Raw genomic sequence first — 19,788 nt, 5'->3', positions numbered from 1 at the left:
TATGATCGCTGGAACTGAAATTACAGATACAGAAATACATCGAAAGGAAAAAGGGATTATCATCAAATTACTGAGAGAGAGGATCAACAATCAGGTATATTTCTGGTCATTTTCATGAAAATCCCTTTTCTTTTTTTCACGACATTTTTTATATAATTATCTTTTATAGGGAAATGCTTATTTGAAAATTGATAAGTATTTGAGAAGTAAATAAGTGATCTTAATCTTTCATCTAGTCAATATTTGTGGCTTCAACTGTAAGACACTGAATAAATTTTTATATGGTATACAGAAGATAGAGGGGGTAATTTTGTAACTTTTACAAATAGATAGCAAACAAGTTTATACGTGAACCTGTATAATTCACATGTGAATTATATGTTCATATGTGATTGTTCATAGGTGAATTCGTTAATTAGTTCACGTGTGAACTATTTAACCGATTCTCATATAAATCCATGGGTTCATATGTGAATTAGTTAATTATTTAATTTTCTGTTATGTTAAAAGGTTATAAAACCATATTAAACCATAAATGGATGATAAATATATTGACTCAAATAATAATTTATGAGATAAAAAAAATATTCAAATGATGATTTAAAAAACGAATGAAAATGTCATATTGGGGGTGAAAATTGTAAAGTTGGCAAAAGTAATAAAGAGAGGAGGACGAATGTAATATTCTGATAGTTACAGGGTTGTGTCAAATGTTAACAGATCCAAACCAGAAGGACATGTCTTGTAAATATATCACATCTCCAAATTTCATATATGAAAGCAACACACGATTTTTTGAAGCCTTCTATTGGCTCGTTTAGTCAACAAAAAAGACACAAAAAAAATACAGTTAAATAGCCAGCAATCGTCCTCTACATTTCTTGTTCAAGAAAACCAAAATTTCATCGTGTTTTGGAAGAGAAATCGGAGGTCGAAGTTCGAAGTCCAAAAACTCCAGTTATTGACGATTGGATGTAAAATACCTAACAAAATTTTGATTTCTTTATATGATTAGCTTCGTTTTAAGTCCTTTATTGAACCCTAGCAGCCTTATATCTAAAATTTTAGTTTTGAGAGTCCGATTTTGAGTTCTTTTTATTGATTTCCGAGTGGTTTTAAGACCCCAACTTTAAATGAGCAAATGAGACTTAATACTCGATGATTTTCGTTGATTTTTATTTTTATGGTTGAAGAAAAAGATTTTATAGTCTTAACAAGAAAAATCATCGAAAACGATGAAAAATAGAGGCCGAATCCGATGGGCCTCCAATAGGTGCTGGCCCATCTGTTGTTGGACTCGTTGTTTTATTAATATTTGGGCTAATATTAGATTAGTTAAAAGAGGCCCAGTTTATTTATTCTTTTGAATCCAATAAGTTATGTTGGGTATTTAGGGGTTGTTTGTTTACTTCTTAATAGTTTCATTAAGAGGCAAGCTTTAAATCGTTAAGAGGTGAATTTTGTTTGGCAAAATAAAAGTCTGCTTCTTAATGATTCTAAAACCCTCTGAATGATTTTGTATCTTGGATCTCCCTTACCCATTAAGAGCCCTAATTTCATTGTACACAGTAATACAATTATCAAACAATTATATTTCATTTTGCATTATATCATGAGAGCCTCTTAATAATTCTGACCACTTAATCATTCTGCACAAAACCATTCAGCAATTGCCAAACAGCCCCTTAGATATTAACTTAAATTGTTATTTAATTAATATACTAATTTATTTTAGAATATAAATTAATTAATTCCTAAGGAGGTGTTCTGAGATTATTTAATTAAGTTCTAACGACGGATTTGAAGTGTCATATTTTGGTTAAATGTTATCGAGATGGTTTAATGGGGGTAAATGATATTTTGGTTAAACGTTATCGAGACTGTTTAATGCGGGGTAAATGATTTCTTTAGTGATTAAAATGATAGACCGATGCCAAGAGTTGTTATCAAACGTGACGCTTAGAGGTTTATTGAATTATTTCGATAATTTGTAATGGGGTTAAAGTATTATTGAGTTAAATATTTACTAGGACGCTTTAATTTGGAGAGATGGATTTATACGGTTATAAAATGATTGTTTTGACCTTTTGAGTCGTCATCGAGTTTTAGACTTAGGGTTTGACTAACGTTAGTTAGGGTTCACCGAGTTGACCAATGGTTGACTTTTGACGTGTTTGACCCACATGGATTTTAATGATCGGGTCAAAATAAGTTATTTGAGGCATATTAAGAAAGCTCGGATATGGAGTTTGGCTTTAGGTCAGGTCGGATTGACCATGGTTGACTTTTGTTGACCTTTGGAAAATTTAAACCATTAGTGAGATATTATAGTTTGGAATATGTAGGTATTTAGGCAAGAGCTATAGGTAGTCAATTTACACGCAATCAAGTGAGTTTTCATGAGACTTACAATGGGATGCATATTTACGTACAAAATTATTTTTGAGCATTATATTTTGTATGGGTGATGTGTATGTATGCATAATGTTTCAGTTTACATATATGATACAATATGTTGTTTATGATTAGTTGCATGCTATGTGATTATTTTGTTTTCAAATAACTCTAGCATGCTATTTTATATGAAAGTTTTGTGATCAACTGCATCCTATGTGTTTATTTGTTTTTAAATAACTCTAGCATGTTATTTCATATAAAAGTTTTATGATCAGTTTTAAGAGGTGGACAGTTGACCAGTAAGTTACACGACAAGTGGCACGACCATGTAATAGGTGTCCAGACAGGTGTAGGTCGGACAACTCAGGGAATGTCAGTGACTAAATGACCAATACCCGACAGACAATTATGAGATATCTTTTCTTTCAGTGTTGCATGTGTTTTCGAAAAAATGCATACTATTTGATACAAAGTTTGCAAGTTGATATGTATGATGTGAAAGATTTTTATTCACGCAAACCATTAACTCACTAAGCTTTATAAGCTGGCTATATTATGCATCTCAGGTACAAAGGATTTCAGGTTGGACAAAGAAAAAGGCACACATAGAGACCTGCCTAGTCCATTTAAGTTCAACATTTATGTTTAGACATCTATGATAGATAAATTTGTAATGCAATATGGTATGGGACGAGTTAGCATTTAAGTTACATATTTATTTTTTTAAAGTCTTCTGCTGTAAACGGTCTAAAGGTTTAGTTTAACCGATATTTTGAAATATTTTTAGAGAAACATGTTTCAGATGACGTGACATTTCTCATCGTAAAAATGATGGTGTTACAGATTATCTCCATTCAAATTGAGGGGGTTATTCAGTTTAAATTTCGACCCCTTATATCAACGCTTATATTTCTCATTTATGCTGTTACTTACATGACGATTAAATAAAAGTTTACCTGCCATGTAAAATAAACATGTGCAAAATCAACTTTTCGAGGTAAAAAGGTCACCAAGTCCATACTTGTTTGTAAAGTCTGAGAAAATAAAATACAGAAACACAAATACACAATATTAATGAAATAAAAGTTTAGCGTCGAATTCAGATTCTGATATGTTTATACTGATTCACTAACTTGCGTAATACAGTTTTTTCGAGTGATATTTGAGACGCCGATTCACTATAATGGAGTTTTTTACATGGTATAACTTAAACTCTATTGCAACTATGAACGTAAGATACTTTCCTTGATTTTCCAAACAATACCAAGAGCGATCACTCACATAACTAAAATACTTGCACTGTTTATCAGATAGTTTACTCATATATCATAAGATTTTATTCCTTTTGGATGAATTTGTCAATTTAATGCACTTTTGGATGTCGAACAAGTAAGATAGAATGTTGGAAATCATAAAGTTTCAGGGGTTTTCGAATTTTACATCGTAAAGTTGATTTTTGTACCCCTAAAGCAAATTTGTCATACGACCAGAAGTCCACAGATAATCAAAATCATCCAAAAGACGATTGTTTCAAAATCATAAAAGTTCCAACACACAACATCAAGCTAACAGTGTTGCATATGCACTCAATATATGGCGACAATGCTTATGTGTCATGAAGTGCGTGATCTACACTTATTACAGTAATCCGAAATATTTATTCAATCAGACGGAAATGATTTTGAGACTACAATTGTGGATTGAATTGTTGAAAGATTAACCATAAGGGTGGTGTCTGATTGGTTTGAGCTTGACTTCAAAGGTCAAAAGTGCCTGGAGGTCCCAAGTTCATCCCCTTGTGGCCACGGAAGTTCAAATGCGGTGACTCCGAGCTACTTGCAAAGCAGGTGGTCGCCCTGGGATTAGTCGGATCGCATAACGGGTTGGATATTAAGGTTAATCAAAAAAAAGATTACGGCTTTGGAAGACAGTACCATCCAAGTAAACCGAATGCAGTCCCTGATGTACTAAGCACCAAGAAATAGCATAACCAATTAAAGGTCATACCATGAGAACGAATGTCGAGATAGATACAGTAAACCTTATACAGAAGGTGCAACATAAAGCAATCACACACGAGAACATTAAAAAAAGGATAATCGAACTTATCAAGTTTTTAGATATAATAAAAGAAAAAATCATGAGATAAGGGGCTTTAAATATAAACATTGCAAAATTCAGGGACCATTCTGGACCTTTTGTAATTCTGTTTCATCGACGAATAGGATGTCTGGCAGCCCAATAAATAAAAGGATGCGAGTTTTCGATTAGGGTTTTGTTCCGAACCCAAAGGATTGAGGCTTCTCTTTCATGCAGACTTAGAGACTCAGAAGGAGAGCTTCATCAGTGTTTCGTGCCGTAATCTTTTTGATTCATCTTCTGATACGTCATCATATCAATGGCAACCGGTTCGTATGTGTTTTTGTGATTTTTTATGGGATCAATTCATAGATTGCATTAGCAAAGAAGTGATTTTGTCAGTTTTAATGTGTTAACCTGCGAACACTTTTCTTGATTTTAGTTTGTTGTTTGAAGGAATTGGTTAGTCGTCCAGTAACAAGTGAGAATAGGAAATTTTATCCGATTTTCGATTTTTTGTGATCTTTCTTTGTAATCGTTTACAGCAACAGCGCCATCCCGTTCCTTCTTGCAAGTGGCAGCCACGGAGGAGGCAGTTGCTCCGCCTCTAAGAGTTGTTCAGATCGAAGGACTGGTACTGCGCTTTCTCTTGCTATAATTTGTGCGTAATTGCATCGCTACAGGATTTTGATTTGCTGTCACGGGGTTTTGTATTTTCTAAGAGTATGTTTAATTGATTCATCGTTTTATTTATGTCGTTATATATTTCCGTTTCTGTTGCGGTTTGTTTTTGGGGAGTGTTGGTTGTGTTTGTTAAATGAAGTCCCTAAAAATTAACTTCGATATGGTATCCTGTGAGAATTTGTTCTTTTGGCGCATCCTGTTTCAGACTCATCTATCTTCATGTCATCATGTGTGATACTAAAGGCTACAGCAGACATACAAGAATTCTAAATCAAATAATGCTGGTAGGCAAGTAGTTTTCTTGGAAAGTATGGCACAGTGCACAATGCATCACTTCTACATGAAGCTGATAATGCACAAAATTATCTGGCATATCACCAAACAAATCCAATTCGGATGATAAAGCATATAGTCAGAAAGAAAACTGAACAATGAAAACATGAAGTTATGAGACTAATTAAACAAGATCAAGAGATTTGAAGCATGTAAGTCTAGTCATCTAATCATCATTGTTTAATTCCATGGCCTCATATGTCTTCTTGCCTCTTGTCTCTTGCCATTTTAATGTGTGTTTGTAGTTTATCTCTTAATGTTCTAATCATCCCTTCTGACCTTATTTACACCTGAAGTTTTTTCTTTAGTTTTTTTACTTCTCTGTTATCATGTCAAGAAGAGTGGTTGCCATTTCTGCTAATCCCAATCTTAGGTTACTCTAAGCTAAATTTGTGTCAAGTTGCTGTACGCTCGTGTCAAGTTGCTGTACGCTCAGGTCAACAATGTTGGGTAGGCTACTATTGGTACCTATCACAGTGCTTGTTAGGGTAATTTGATTGGTCACAAGTGCTGCTACTTTTAAAAGACTGGAAGAACTAAATGAGTTGGTCCTGGTTTCACCCTCGAGGGGCATAATTTCATTTATGTTTGTGCTGAGTAGCTACTAGAGCTTAAATGTGTGAATAGAGCCTAAAACAACTAGAGTCTGAACAAGCCAATTCTTATTTAGCCAATTGTATAAATATATAAAAAAGAGAAAGAGCTTAAAATGTTAATGGCAGTCCTGACCATGCCATGTGTCTCAGCTTTTTCCAAACTGTTGCAAAAGACACTTGGTGTTTGTTAGTACTCATATGCTGTTTTTAGGATGTGACGAGGTTGTTCAAGTGCCTTGCCATGTGCCCTACCTGCGCAATAATGTGCTCCACTTTTAAAGAGATTTAGTTCTAAATCCTTATCAACTGCTTTGTGCCAATAATAGCCTTTCTTTTACTTTGTTGTATGGAGTAAAAGAGAGCTCAAAGATTGTTTAGTAATTGGTAAAATGCATGTATTATCGTAAGTTTTCTAATATATTTACATATCAATATTGTGAACAGGTTATATTGAAGATCATCAAACACTGCACTGAGTTTTCACCTGCTCTTGTGACTGGGCAACTTCTTGGGCTGGATGTTGGCAGTGTTCTTGAAGTAACCAACTGCTTCCCCTTTCCGGTATATGCCGTTATTGTCCCCTTCCTTATTATATACTAATTCTTAATTAGTTTACCACAAATTTTTGCATGCTATTATTTTTTAACCCATAGAACTGACAGATCCGGGAGGAGGATGAGGAGATTGAGGCCGAAGGTGCTAACTATCAGCTTGAGATGATGAGATGCTTGAGGGAAGTCAATGTTGACAATAACACTGTGGGATGGTAAGTTCTGTTTTATGACTTTATCCATTACTCACTCTTTTCCTTGGTTACTAATAATGTACCGAAAATGTTTGGGAGTAGTTTTATGTTCTTCTGGAGGTTACCCTGGTAACTGTTACCTACACAATGACATTGTCTTAACCATTGTGTTCTGTGGAAGTTGTGGCAGCTTTCCATGTTCTGTAGTTTGCTTGACCTCTTTTACTAGAGTAATTTTCTTCAAAATCTTTATTCTTAGATGATCGAGTTTTCATTTGTTCAGAGCCGAAGATTATCAGATCAGTTTAGAAATTCCGTTGTCACATTTGACAGTTATTGCTTGCTTGCTGCTAATTTACGTCTTTGGTTCATCAAGTATCGACTGCAGCACTTTGGATTTTGTTTTGGAACAAGTTATTAGTTGGGGGTGTAGGGGTGAGACCTAAACTTAATTTGGTTGTTGCTTGCTGTATTCTATATGCCTGGATGGATGCAAATCAAACATGAACTACATAAGTTTGGGTTTGATTAGCAAAATGAGTATCCACATTTAAATTCGAGGATTCCAAAATCAAATGTCAATACATTGAGATGTTAGAATTTGATATCCAAAGTTGATTGCCACAAATACTTTGATTTTAGGCACTGAAGGTACAAATAACTAAAATATTATTAAAAGCATCAATATAACTTCTGGAATGTGTTCACTTGGCCAATTAGGCAATCAGAGGTGGAGATAACCAAGAGCATCTGTACATGTATGTATATGCATGTATATAGAAGAGGTCAAAAGGTCAATCCTGCTTCAGGGAAATTGAATGTCTTCCCTCATGATTTTTTTCATGCATTTATTGTGAGTTATAACCTGCCATAATAAGATGCATTAGCTTAAGCATTATTTATAAAAGTTTGGAGATTTGGCTAGATAACTCATGCATATATCACTTCAATTTGGCTAGAAAATGCATGCATATATCACTTTATTTTGGCTAGAAAACTCATGCATTTATTGTTTTGTGGTGCGTGTAAACTGTTCCTTGAATTTTCTACTTCAGCGTTGCTAAAAACGTAAGATGTTTTCAAACCTTTCCCAGGTACCAATCGACTTTATTAGGTTCTTTTCAGACTGTGGAACTGATTGAGACCTTCATGAATTACCAGGTAACGCAGTTCTTTTGCTACGCATTTGCTATGATTTAGTAGAGCTTGCATGAAGTGGGTTATTAAGAATAGAAAAGATAAGTAGGTTGCTAAAATTGGTCTCTTTTACAAGCCAAGCAGTGGGTGAGTGTTTTGGCAGGCTCCTCTTTCGGTGGTACTAACCATTATATAAGGAACATATCAGCTTGTACATATACTTTCAAATTTCAATAATGCCTCAAAACTGTACTTAAAAAGCAGACGATGGGCCAGTTGTACTTGATATAATGTCAATAATTCCACTTGTGTACTGAAACTAAGTGATGAGTAAACTAACAATTGTATGTACATAATGATTAACTGAAGTGATGCCAAATACTAATAGTGGTGCAAGCTGTAATGCACTTAGTAACCATTGTGTACATATATCCAGGGTTTGCTGTTACTACCAAAAGGAAATAAATGCTTCGTTTTTTGACCAATTGAGATATCTGATTTCATAAATCTGAAGCAAAAAAGAAATTTTTTAATGAATCCAAAATAGCTATATTTCCTACATAACTCTACTTTCTTGGCTGCAGGAAAATATTAGACGATGCGTGTGCATTATTTATGATCCTTCCAAGTCCAACCAAGGTGTCCTTGCTTTGAAGGCCTTGAAACTTTCTGATTCTTTTATGGAGCTTTATCGCAACAATGATTTTAATGGAGAGAAGTAAAGTCCATTCCTTCCCACCTTTATGATTTGTTAGAATAAATTGGAAGTTTATTCTCACTTCATTCACTTTCTTTAGGTTGCGGGAGAAAAATCTCACATGGGTGGATATCTTTGAGGAGATACCTGTAAGTTTCTGATGCAACATTACTTATTCTGTGAAAAGTTTTTCTTACTATTGCATGTTCTTTTTAGGATATCAAAGAAACATGAATGTTTAGTGCTTCTAACATGCATGGTTGGTATGTGTAGCTGGCAATTTTTAATTAAGGTGATTGCTTTCTTTTTTAAAATGTCTTCTGAAATTATTAAGAGAAGCTTTATGTGTGTGAGTGAGAGGAGAGAAAAGGAAGGGAGCTGAGTGATGTAATTTGATTTTTAGAGGTGTTTACATGAACTAACTTCACTTTATGAGCCAATAAGATGAAAGAAGAACAGTAAGACCAAGGTAGATGTGGTTGTTGGTGGCTAACTCTTTCTATCAACCACAATGAGTTTTATAACTAATCATTGAATATAACTCATGACTTCACTTGAGTTCTTTGAAACCAATAAAAAGCCAAGGGTCAACTCGTTTACAACTTCTTGATTTTTTCATTTTGAGTTTTTCAGCTTTTCCACATAATTAAACGAGCTCATTTGGCATTCAACACTGCCTTTTCCAAGTGTGATGATTGCTCTTGAACAGAAGGACTGTATAACTATAACTCCGTAGCAAAGAGAAATCCAACATTTTAAATGAAGTTGCACCTGACATTTTGATGATGTTATGAGGAAGTAGGACGAGAGCCACTATTGATAAACCCAAGATGTTCTCAGAGGCAGTCCATTCTCCTATATTTGTACTCATCTTGGCAATGGTTTGGGGTTATGATTGTAATATCTTGGATGAAAATGTTATGGCTAATTTTATAATGGATTCCAGTGGCAACCACATGTCAACGCTCCAGTTTTTCAATATCATTGATGCTTAGTTTTGTGCTTTTTAGAATACATTATTTTACCTGGAACTATGTCGGAGTGTCATATGTTATTAAACAGAGTAAAAGCTTTTACCTATTTCAATTAAGACCACATTTTCTAATGCTATCTAGTTATGCAATGGCTGTCACATTTAACAGATCAAGGTTTCAAATTCGGCTCTTGTCAGTGCATTTATGACTGAACTGGAAGCTGATTCACCTGTCACTCAGGTATTTTATTATATGTTTTGGGGAAGTTCCCATTTTTCACATACTGTCACATTCTGTAAACAAAGTGTAATTTGATTCTTTTATGTGCTAGTCTGATTACGATAGACTACAATTATCAACAATTCCTGTTATGGAAAGGAACATGGAGTTTTTGATTGAATGCATGGATGATCTCTCAATGGAACAGCAAAAGGTTGGTTATTTTTTTCAGCCGATGGTTCGTATTTGCTGTTTTATGTAATAATAGTAATCACAATGACGTGAGCATTTTTGTTCTTCAGTTCCAATTTTACTACCGTAATCTGTCACGTCAGCAAGCCCAGCAGCAAACATGGCTTCAAAAGAGAAGGTACTTGCATTTGATGTTTATATTTTTACTAAGGATATTCCTAGCTATGAGTTAGATCTATAAGCACATAGTGGAATGTGTTAATATATTAATCATTTTTCTGGAGGATTGTATCTTGTACAGAGACCTTAAAGTGGAACCCAATTTAAATTTACAGTTGTGTATGGATTTTCTCGAGTTGTCTATTAATGTTTGGTTTCCGGTATATGTTCTCTAGGGCTGAGAATATGGCACGTAAAGCTGCAGGAGAGGATCCACTGCCTGAGGAGGATCCTTCAAACCCCATCTTTAAGCCTCTCCCGGAGCCATCACGGTTGGATAGCTTTTTGATAACAAATCAAGTTTCCAACTACTGCAATCAAATCAACAGGTATGTTGTTGCATAATAAGTTAACGATCAATGTTCTTCGTAATTATGATCATGAGGGTGACTGTAGATTGTCTTTTCACCATTCATGACATTTTTTTTGTGCAAGATGACTACTTCATATACTGTCTTTATATCAAACTCTTAGTAATCTTAATGCTCCACGTGTCCCAAAATAAATGTTCACAATGAAAAAGGCACGCGGTTTTAGGAATGTGTAACTATTACAATTCTTAATTAACTACATGAAAATTTTACCCTTAATAATAGAGTAGTAATGAATATCTTCATCTCATAATTAAGGGCAAAATTGGATAATGAACACTTATTTGGAAGTGGATGGTTAATTTTTTTTGATTACTCTGGATATCCAACCCGCTATGCGAAGTAGCCCGGAGTCACCGCATTTGAACCTTCATGGCCACAAGGGGATTTTTATTCCTTCTTGGATTTGAACATGAGACCTCCAGGTACTCTTGACCTTTGGAGCTCAAGCTCAAACCAATCAGACACCACCTTTGTCGTTGTGGATGGTTATTTTTAGACAAGCTAAAATAGAAATGCTGACACTTATTTTAGGATGGAGGAAGTAATTAGAATTATCAGTCTGCGATAGGGTTCAGTGTTTGAGTTCTTTATGGTAAGTATTCGACTATTATTCTGCATGCCTTTCTTTTACTAGGATGTTGAAAAACTGCATATGTAAATGATATTATAATAGCAAATGAAGGAAAGCTCAAATGCTTGACGGGTGTTTGAAATCCTAGAGTACAATAGGAATACTGATGAACCATATGACATACCAAATCATAGAACTATTGATGTAGGAATTTGGGTAATTGTCCGTTTAGTACTAAAAAGTTATCATGGGGAAAATCCCAAAATAGGATGTTATTACTTTTTTACTTATTACATTTATTTATAGGGCCTATAGAAACATATATTGGAAGTGTTTATGAATACAATGAAGTTTTATGAGCTTTAAGTTCCATGCTTTACTTCTTGAACCAATATAATGACAAATTAATGCAAAGGTTATATAGAATTATTAGTAGATAAAACTAAGTTCTGTTACAATGTTACGTGGTTCAACCAAAGTTGTTAAAGGCTCAATGCCCACTTAGGTGCAAAGGGGTCCCAAGGCCCAAGTGCGAGGCACAGGCGTGAGGAATGCAAGGCGCATCTTATCAATACACACACACACAGAGTTACACACAACTCAAATATGCAGCAAGTACAAGCCTCCAACGCAGCAAACAATACTTTAATAGAGGCAGAAGGGAGAGGGTTTAAAGCGTAGCTGTGAGGGAGAAGTTTTTTAAGGTCTGGGTATTTATAGAGGAGGCTGGAAGTTCTAAGGACCGGGTATATAATAATATAATTTTAGGGTTTGACTTAAGTCATCTATTAATCACTCTTTTTAAGAAGTCTGGGAGATGAGAAGATGAGAAAACTTATTTAATATTAGGGTTTGACTAGGTATTTAATAATTCTTGATGACGCGCGCCTAGGCCCACAAGGCACCTCAGCCAAGGCGCAGCACCTTGAGCCTCGTGAATACCCCTAGCCTCGATTTCAAAAACCCCTAAGACCTTGAGCCTTATGAGGCCTTAGAGCCTAGGTGCGCTTTTAACAACTATGGTCCAATCCAATATTTACTTAGGTAGGAATTATAGTTTTCGAGGGAGGTTCATATAGGAACCCAGGAACCCACCCTTTTGTGGTATTCACGATGAATGTTGTGACAAAATTCTCACAAGATACTTGGTTTCTGTGTTCCTAAAATATTTAAAAGGTTCCTAAATGAACCCGCCCGTATAGTTTTAATATAGTAATTAGGATTTGTTTCTATTATCTGTGTAAAGTGATGTAATCACAAGTTACAAAAATTATTGAGGTACAAAGTGTTAACCGAGCTTATATTTGTATGGAAATGCAGCGTTGCAGGGCAGAGTTTCAGCAGATTATATTTGATGAAGGCGTTACATGAAAACTGATAACGTACAGAGGCCATGAAACATCGCTTTTCTGTAGCTGCAAAATTGGGTATGAACCATGTAGTCACGTTGGCTCGCTGTATCTCTTAATTTTGCTTGCTTTTTATTCATTCACTGGAGTGATTACGGTAGGAGAATTTTGGTGTAAAAGCTACTTGCAAACGTTTTATTAACATCCGTAATTTACATTTCTAAGGTACATCTTATACAGTTCGGGTAATTATTGATCACCACGAGTAAAATTATGGCTACGTAGTTTCGATTGGTGGTGGTAGCTACATGTTTGTTTGTTGGGGTAAAATTGTTGATCAAATTTTATGCGGTGATTGTTGAGGTTTCTTGCTTTTCTTTATGGCTTGGATGAAAAAACAATTCTGTCCTTTTCATTGGTTGGATTCACGTTACTTGGCTCCTGACCTATCCCAATTAGTGTGTTGATAAGATGTTAGTTTTTTTTTAATTAACCTGGATATCCAAATTGCTATGTGAGCCGACTAATCAGAGGACGACCACCTGCTTTGCAGATATCCCGGAGTCATCGCATTTGAACCTCCGTGGTTACAAGGGGATTTTTATTCCTCCTTGGATTTGAACCTGTGATCTTCTGGTACTTTTGACATTTGGAGCCAAGTTCAAACCAATCAGGCACCACCGTTGTGGTTTACTTCACATACATTGTTGTCATATAACTAATGCTGTATAACTGTTCGACAAAATTTGTGCAAGAATGTATTATATTTTGTAAAATCAAAAGGTTTTACGGTTTTAAGAGGAGATTGATATACGAATTAGGTAGTATTTGAGTATTTGACTCATAAAATACTTAAACCAAAAAAACCGGCGATGACTTATTATCTATGATACAATCTCATGGCTTTCAATGTGCCCATTGAGGTCATAAATCAGTCCTTTTTAAATAACGAGAATCTGTTTATAATATAACGAGTGTTATTAAACGATGCTACCTGACAAGTTGTTTATTACTATATCAATTATTGATAATATATAAAAAACAATAATTTTGTTGTTTTTATTTTCCGATTCTATTTTAGTTCCCAATTTGGTTTGTTTGAGACCAAAAACGCTCTTCTTGGGTTGTCATCTAGAGATGGAAACGAGGCGGGAATCCCCCCCGACCCCGACCCGCCTAATCTCCGATGGGTATGGGGAACCCGTTTAGGAAAAAAATAATTACATTTTTTAAAAGAAAAAAAAGAGTTTATAATTTTAAAACGAACATACCTCAAATTTTAAGAACACATAAATTTTTTTAAAGGGTTAAATGCTATTTTACTTTAATTTTTTTTATTATCACATTTTACTTTTGTTTTTCTTTATTACAACAATGTACTTTCAAATTATTTTTTATTAAGATATCATATTTTAAAAATCTACCTACAATAGTAATGGATAATCTGTTAACTTTTAAACCGGTTAACCCTTGGCTTTTTTTGCTTCTGTGACTTTAATGAGATGATGTGAATGACACATTATTTTGATGACTTAACTAAAATAAAAATAAAAACTTATTTAAAATTATTATTAGTGATTTTCATATTTCATTGCTATGATCTAAAAAAACATTTATTTTTTTTTGACTTTTTTTATTAAGTTGCATGCAAATTAAATAGTATAGAGTAAAATATTTCTTAAATAAATATGAAACATTTTTCGAGATATATTTTGTTTGTAAAAAAGTTAACACTTTCTATTTTATGTTGTTCAAATAAATACATATCTCTTAAAGTTCTTTTTAAAATGTTAAAGAAATAAATTATGATATACAAATTTTTAATATTGTTATATTAATAAATAATTCAAAAAATCTAATTAATTTAATATACTTATACGTCAAGTAAATTTTTTTGAACAAATATAATATATTGTTTAAAAGATAATATTTTTTGATAAAAAATGAACAATTCTTATTTTACTTTTTTTTTTCAAAAAACACATATTTAAAAAAAAAATATTAGATGAGATAAGTTGCGTTCTACTAGTTTTATTAAAATTGATATATTAATGAATAATTTAGAATTTTTTTAATTCATTTAATATATTTATTAAATAACATGTAAAATGTCTAAATATTAAAATTAAAAATACAGTGTTTAATAAAAGCTAGTAGATGCTATAATAAAATAATTTTGAAAGTACAATAATATAGTAAGAAAGTCACATCACTATAGTATATGTGGACAACCTACGTGGACAAGAAGATGACATGAAAACCTGGTATAATGGGTAAATTTAAATCAAAAGATTATCAATGTTATAATGGGTAAATATTTCAAAGTACAATGTCCTAATAAAAAATACTTTGAAATACCATTGTTGTAATAAAAAAAACTGAAACTACAATGCTGTAATATTTTTTTATATTAAAGTACATTGTTATTTTATGTATTTTGCCCTATATTAATATATATATATATATATATATATATATATATATATATATATATCATATGGGCTGGTAGTACTATCCCTAATCCTGACCCAAACCCTCTTCGGATATCTATACTATCTTATAAAACAAATTTAACAAAAGTCTTAAAGTCTTAAAATATTAAATAACCAAAATACCCTTTATAGCACTTTTTCACTTTTTCACCCCCTCCTCACATACACTCACCCTTTCACATCCGATTTTTCTAAAATTATAATTTTAAATTCACACTTTATACCCCTATAATTAGTTAATTAATTTACTTTACATCTTTTACTTTTAAATGTTTCATTTTAAACCTTTATCAAATTAATATACATAATCGTATATCAATTAAAACATGTTTAAAAAATATATTTTTATTTTAATAAGTTACACCATTATAATCGTCTCATTAATCCATTCGAAATGAGTCCAATATTGAATAGTTTTTGACTTAATTATATTGTTATATATTACATATACTGTGAAAAAATATTTTTAATATTTACGATTTATACTTTTATAGTCATATATATATATATATATATATATATTATATTTTGGGGTTAGGCTGTCCAAATTGCACTATATAATATGTTCTGAATTAATATGTTCTTTGGTTTTTTTGAAATATATATATATATACATGTATTAATTCGACCTTAATCTGAGTTTCTGGACAAGAAAGAGGGTAAGCAGTTGAAATTTCATTCTAAATCCTAACTTTTTTGGTCTTTTTATGCCTTATGATATGTCAAATTTGTAGTTTTCTTTATTGGTTTTGAGTGTTTATCTTAAAACTCAAGTTTTTTGGTTCTTTGCTCTTGGTGTAAATCGAACACATTTGTGGAGTCGTTTTAATATGTTGGATTTTAAATATATTGGATTTTAAACTGTCATACAATTTTTTTCATCGATAGTCTGTAATTGGAACCATAACTCTTATTTATTCAAATTGTATTAATATGTAAAAATCAAGTGTAACATATATCATCGTTAAATCTTATCTTATAAAACCAGTGGAACTTCAAAATCGTTAAAATTCATGGCTCCCACCGCATTGTACGAGTACACAACTAGTGAAATGTAATACCCGCCCCCACCCCGTTACCTGATGCCAGCTTGTCCACGACCAGACGGGTAAAAGTTCCATGACTATCGTCCTCCCTAATTTGAGGTTTGATTTGTAAACAATTTAAATCTTGAAGGGGCAAATTGAAAATATTGAAAAAGTTTGGTCGGTTATCTAAGGACAACTCCAACCTTATCACAAAAAAAAAACCAAAAACATTAAATATAGTAGATTCATAAACACTAAAAAAAACTCATCTTCAATCATCCTCTAAAAAACACCAAATTTATGAACTCACGTTAAAATAACCCAATAAACCCTTAAATTATTAAATAAAAAATGGTTTTTAATATAAATTAATGGGTCCCACTGATTTTACCGTTCAAGAAACCTACGGCATATTTACCGTTCAAATAAGGGATCCGGCAAAACCTAAATTCATTTGCCGGTCGATTCGAGGTCACAAACGAGAAATCCCTAAAATTGCCGGTTGATTGGAGATGCTCTAAGTCGGGAATTTACCCCCGACTCTCGATCGCCATCGGAGTCTTGGTGAATTCGAGTCTCGATAAAGCGAATTTATCACAGGCGGTGGAGGCTTACGCCGGAGAATTGGAAGAGTGCAAAACTCAAGATAACTGGCGGTAACTGGCATCGGAGAACATAAAGAGAGAGGTGGGTGATGATAATGGCGAATATGGAGGGTTCTTCTACTGCAACGCCAATCGCCGCTTCTAATATTGGTTTTCAGGTGAAATCATCTTTGATGTTTCTCCATATATGCTGTTCATGCCATCTCGGTTTACATATTGTTAGTATTTTTGTTTGTAATTGTATTTTCTCTTTCCTTTTTGGTTATGAAGCTGCTAAAGAAGCACGGTTGGAAGGAAGGAACCGGCCTCGACACCAAAAAAAACACCAAAAACACCAAATTTGGTGGGCCCATAAACACAAAAAAAAAACTCAACTCCAATCACACTCTAAAAAAAACACCAAATTTGTGGACCCCACGTTAAAATAACAATTTAAAAACATAAAACTTAATATTTGTAATTATTTATTTATTTATAACTTATTTAAAAATTATTAAATATTAGAAAAGTTGGTGGGGACCACCAAATTGAGGGTTTTGCCGTCTCCTTCTTCCCCGGCATATTTGCCGGCCGATTTCATCCAACGCCATCTTTTTGGTGTTTTTGCAGTGTGATTGGAACCAAAAGAACGGCAAAAGTAAGGTTTTGCCGTTCGATTGGAGATGCTCTGAACAGGTAAGTTTACCCAGTGTGAATTACTTTTGCTTCATTGATCTTCAATTAATTTCATCATAAAACATTTAGAAGTTAAAACCCTAGTGTGATTTTGATACGACTGTATTCGAGATGGTCAATCTCCACAAAATTATTAAGAGAGGAAGAGAGAGTTTGAGGCAACTTTCTGATAAAACTTCACAAGAAGAAAGTTACAGTACTTGAATGGGAAAAAAAAAGAACTACCGCTAACTAGAGGATTGACCAGTCATGCACCACATTGATTGAGCCTAAAGAACAGGGGAATTCATGGAGTGGCTTTGGAAGACAATCCACTTCCAGCTTACATAAAGAGATAAATAACAATTGAAAATAAAATGGAACCTGATATTTAGGAACACTGTAGACCACTTCAATTCTTCAATCACGGTAGCGTGCAGGTTTGGACCTAATCCATTGAGGCCTGGATTTGATATGGTCTGGGCTTGACTCCCATTAGATCCATTGTTAGGCTCCATACTCGATCCCATATCAGTGCCGCTCCTTGGGCAACGACCTTGTCCTCAAGGTTAGAGGGCTTAGCTAGGGGATTATCGTTAGCCGCATGGTCGGAAAAATACGGATAAGCACGCTGAAAGTCCGTAGCGTCCTCCCAGGTGGTGTCATTGTCACAACCATACTAATTGATAAGTAACTGGGAGCGAGGCTGACCATTTCTATGGATCATGCGGTATCGAGAATAGCAGTGGGCTGCAGTACTTGAATGTCATCCCATGCGAACTTGGGAATGGGATTGCGATGAGCGTGGGGATCTCTGAAGCATGGCCATAACAAAGAGACATGGAAAACTGGGTGAATGCGGCTGCCGTTCGGTAGCGAGAGACGATAGGTGACGTTACCCAGGCGTGCTTCAATTTGATAGGGCCCAAAAAATCTTTTGGCAAGCTTGTGCAACTTGCGTTATTGAACAATGGTCTGTCGGTGGATTCGTAGTCGGACGTACGCCCAGTCATCTACTTCAAACGACTTCTCTAAGCGGTGGGCATTAGCCTCGACAGCCATACATTAGCATTTGGCGGGAGCGGCCCAAAGCTTCTTTGAGCTGATCTATGAGACAAGCATGGGTGACGAGAGTGTCTTGAATGGATATAACTGTTGATGAACCTGTGATGTAAGATGGAATCGTTGGCGGTGCTTGACCATATAATGCTTGAAACAGGGTCATGCCAATTGAGCCGTGAAAAGAAGAATTATACCAAAATCCGGCTAAATAAAGGTACCAATGCCAGGATTTCGGTTCATCACTGTCAAAGCAATGCAAGTAAGATTCCAAGCAACGGTAGACAACCTCCATTTGGCCATCCATTTGAAGATGGTACGCGCTGGAGTGTAATAGGGTAGTGCCGAGATGTTTGAAAAGCTCCTTCCAAAATTGACTCTGGTAATCCATGGAGGCGATAGATGGTGGTAAGGAAAACTTTGTCCAAGGTGGTAGCGGTGAAGTGAGGAGGAAGGGCAAGAGATGAAATGGGCACTTCCCAATAGACGGTCAACGATAACCCAAGTAGTTGTTTTGCCCTGGTGTGGCGGAAGGTGAGTAATAAAGTCCATAGACAGGTCATCTGAAACCTGGTGAGGGTTGAGAAGGGGCTGGAGAAGTCCATAAGGTTTGTGGGTAGGAGATTTTACCTGTTGGCAAGTAGGACATGCATGAATGAGATCGGCGCCGATAGTTTTCATGTTGGGACAGAAATTGAATACCCTCATGGTCCTTCATATAAAAGTCATGGATCTCGTCTAACCAAGGGATGTGGGGAAGGAGAAACTGAGGCAGCGGGGTTCTTCAATGTGACTCAAGGCATTCGCAACCTTGTTGTCGCGACCCAACTTATAGATAATCTCAAAATCGTACCTAAGCAATTTGGCAGCCCATTTATGTTGATCAGGGGTTTGTATTGTTAGGACAAACGTTACACACGCAATACGCACAACCCTACGCACAACCCAAAAACAAGAGAAGAACACAAGAATTTACGTGGTTCACACGATCAGATTGATCGTGCTAGTCCACGGGGGCAACTAGGTTTTTCTTTATTTAGGTGCTACAAATGTTTACAAGTACAATGAGATTAATATATATAGACAATCATAATTAGGGTTATCTCCTAATCAAGGAAACTAGGGTAGAGACTAGGGCCGGCTCCTTTTGGGCTAGGGCCGGCTCCTTTTGGGCTAGGGCCGGCTCCTTACTTTATGCCTCCTCCCTTTTGTCTAACTTAGTAGACCGAAGCCTACATTCCTACAATCTCCCACTTGGAGGCTTCGAAACACGTTCACCTGCACTCYTCTGAACTTCTGTAAACACCAACCGAGCTTGAGCTCCCCTAGTTGCCACCTGCCTTCTCAACATTATTCCTGAAGGCCAGCTGAAGTCATACAGAAC

General features: G+C 34.8%; 1 protein-coding gene and 1 long non-coding RNA gene across 2 annotated transcripts in view; both read left to right on the top strand.

Annotated features, from left to right (window-relative positions):
• Window positions 1-4,675: 4,675 nt before the first annotated feature.
• LOC112512157 (eukaryotic translation initiation factor 3 subunit H) lies at window positions 4,676-12,855 on the top strand. The gene is made up of 12 exons (XM_025118020.1): window positions 4,676-4,805; window positions 5,022-5,110; window positions 6,534-6,650; window positions 6,752-6,855; window positions 7,929-7,995; window positions 8,556-8,689; window positions 8,769-8,817; window positions 9,811-9,882; window positions 9,974-10,075; window positions 10,164-10,231; window positions 10,449-10,601; window positions 12,538-12,855. Exons 1-12 carry the CDS (start codon window positions 4,796-4,798, stop codon window positions 12,593-12,595), a joined length of 1,023 nt encoding a protein of 340 aa, XP_024973788.1. The 5' UTR covers window positions 4,676-4,795; the 3' UTR covers window positions 12,596-12,855.
• Window positions 12,856-17,202: 4,347 nt separating this feature from the next.
• Window positions 17,203-19,788, top strand: part of LOC112501954 — a 16,121-nt gene continuing 13,535 nt past the window's right edge. The window contains exon 1 of the long non-coding RNA XR_003067589.1: window positions 17,203-17,366. This is a non-coding gene — a long non-coding RNA (uncharacterized LOC112501954). The remainder of the gene's footprint in view (window positions 17,367-19,788) is intronic.

Source organism: Cynara cardunculus (assembly GCF_001531365.2).
Source record: "Cynara cardunculus var. scolymus isolate 2C chromosome LG 1, CcrdV1, whole genome shotgun sequence".
Classification (NCBI taxonomy): domain Eukaryota; kingdom Viridiplantae; phylum Streptophyta; class Magnoliopsida; order Asterales; family Asteraceae; genus Cynara; species Cynara cardunculus.
Note: the sequence above shows the minus strand (reverse complement) of the source record. Positions and strands in the feature narration are given on the sequence as shown.

Excerpts from the sequence above, each read along its gene's own strand:
- LOC112512157 (XM_025118020.1), top strand. Across the intron at positions 7,996-8,555 it reads AGACCTTCATGAATTACCAG|GAAAATATTAGACGATGCGT; the intron begins GTAACGCAGTTC and ends TCTTGGCTGCAG. Across the intron at positions 10,602-12,537 it reads TACTGCAATCAAATCAACAG|CGTTGCAGGGCAGAGTTTCA; the intron begins GTATGTTGTTGC and ends ATGGAAATGCAG.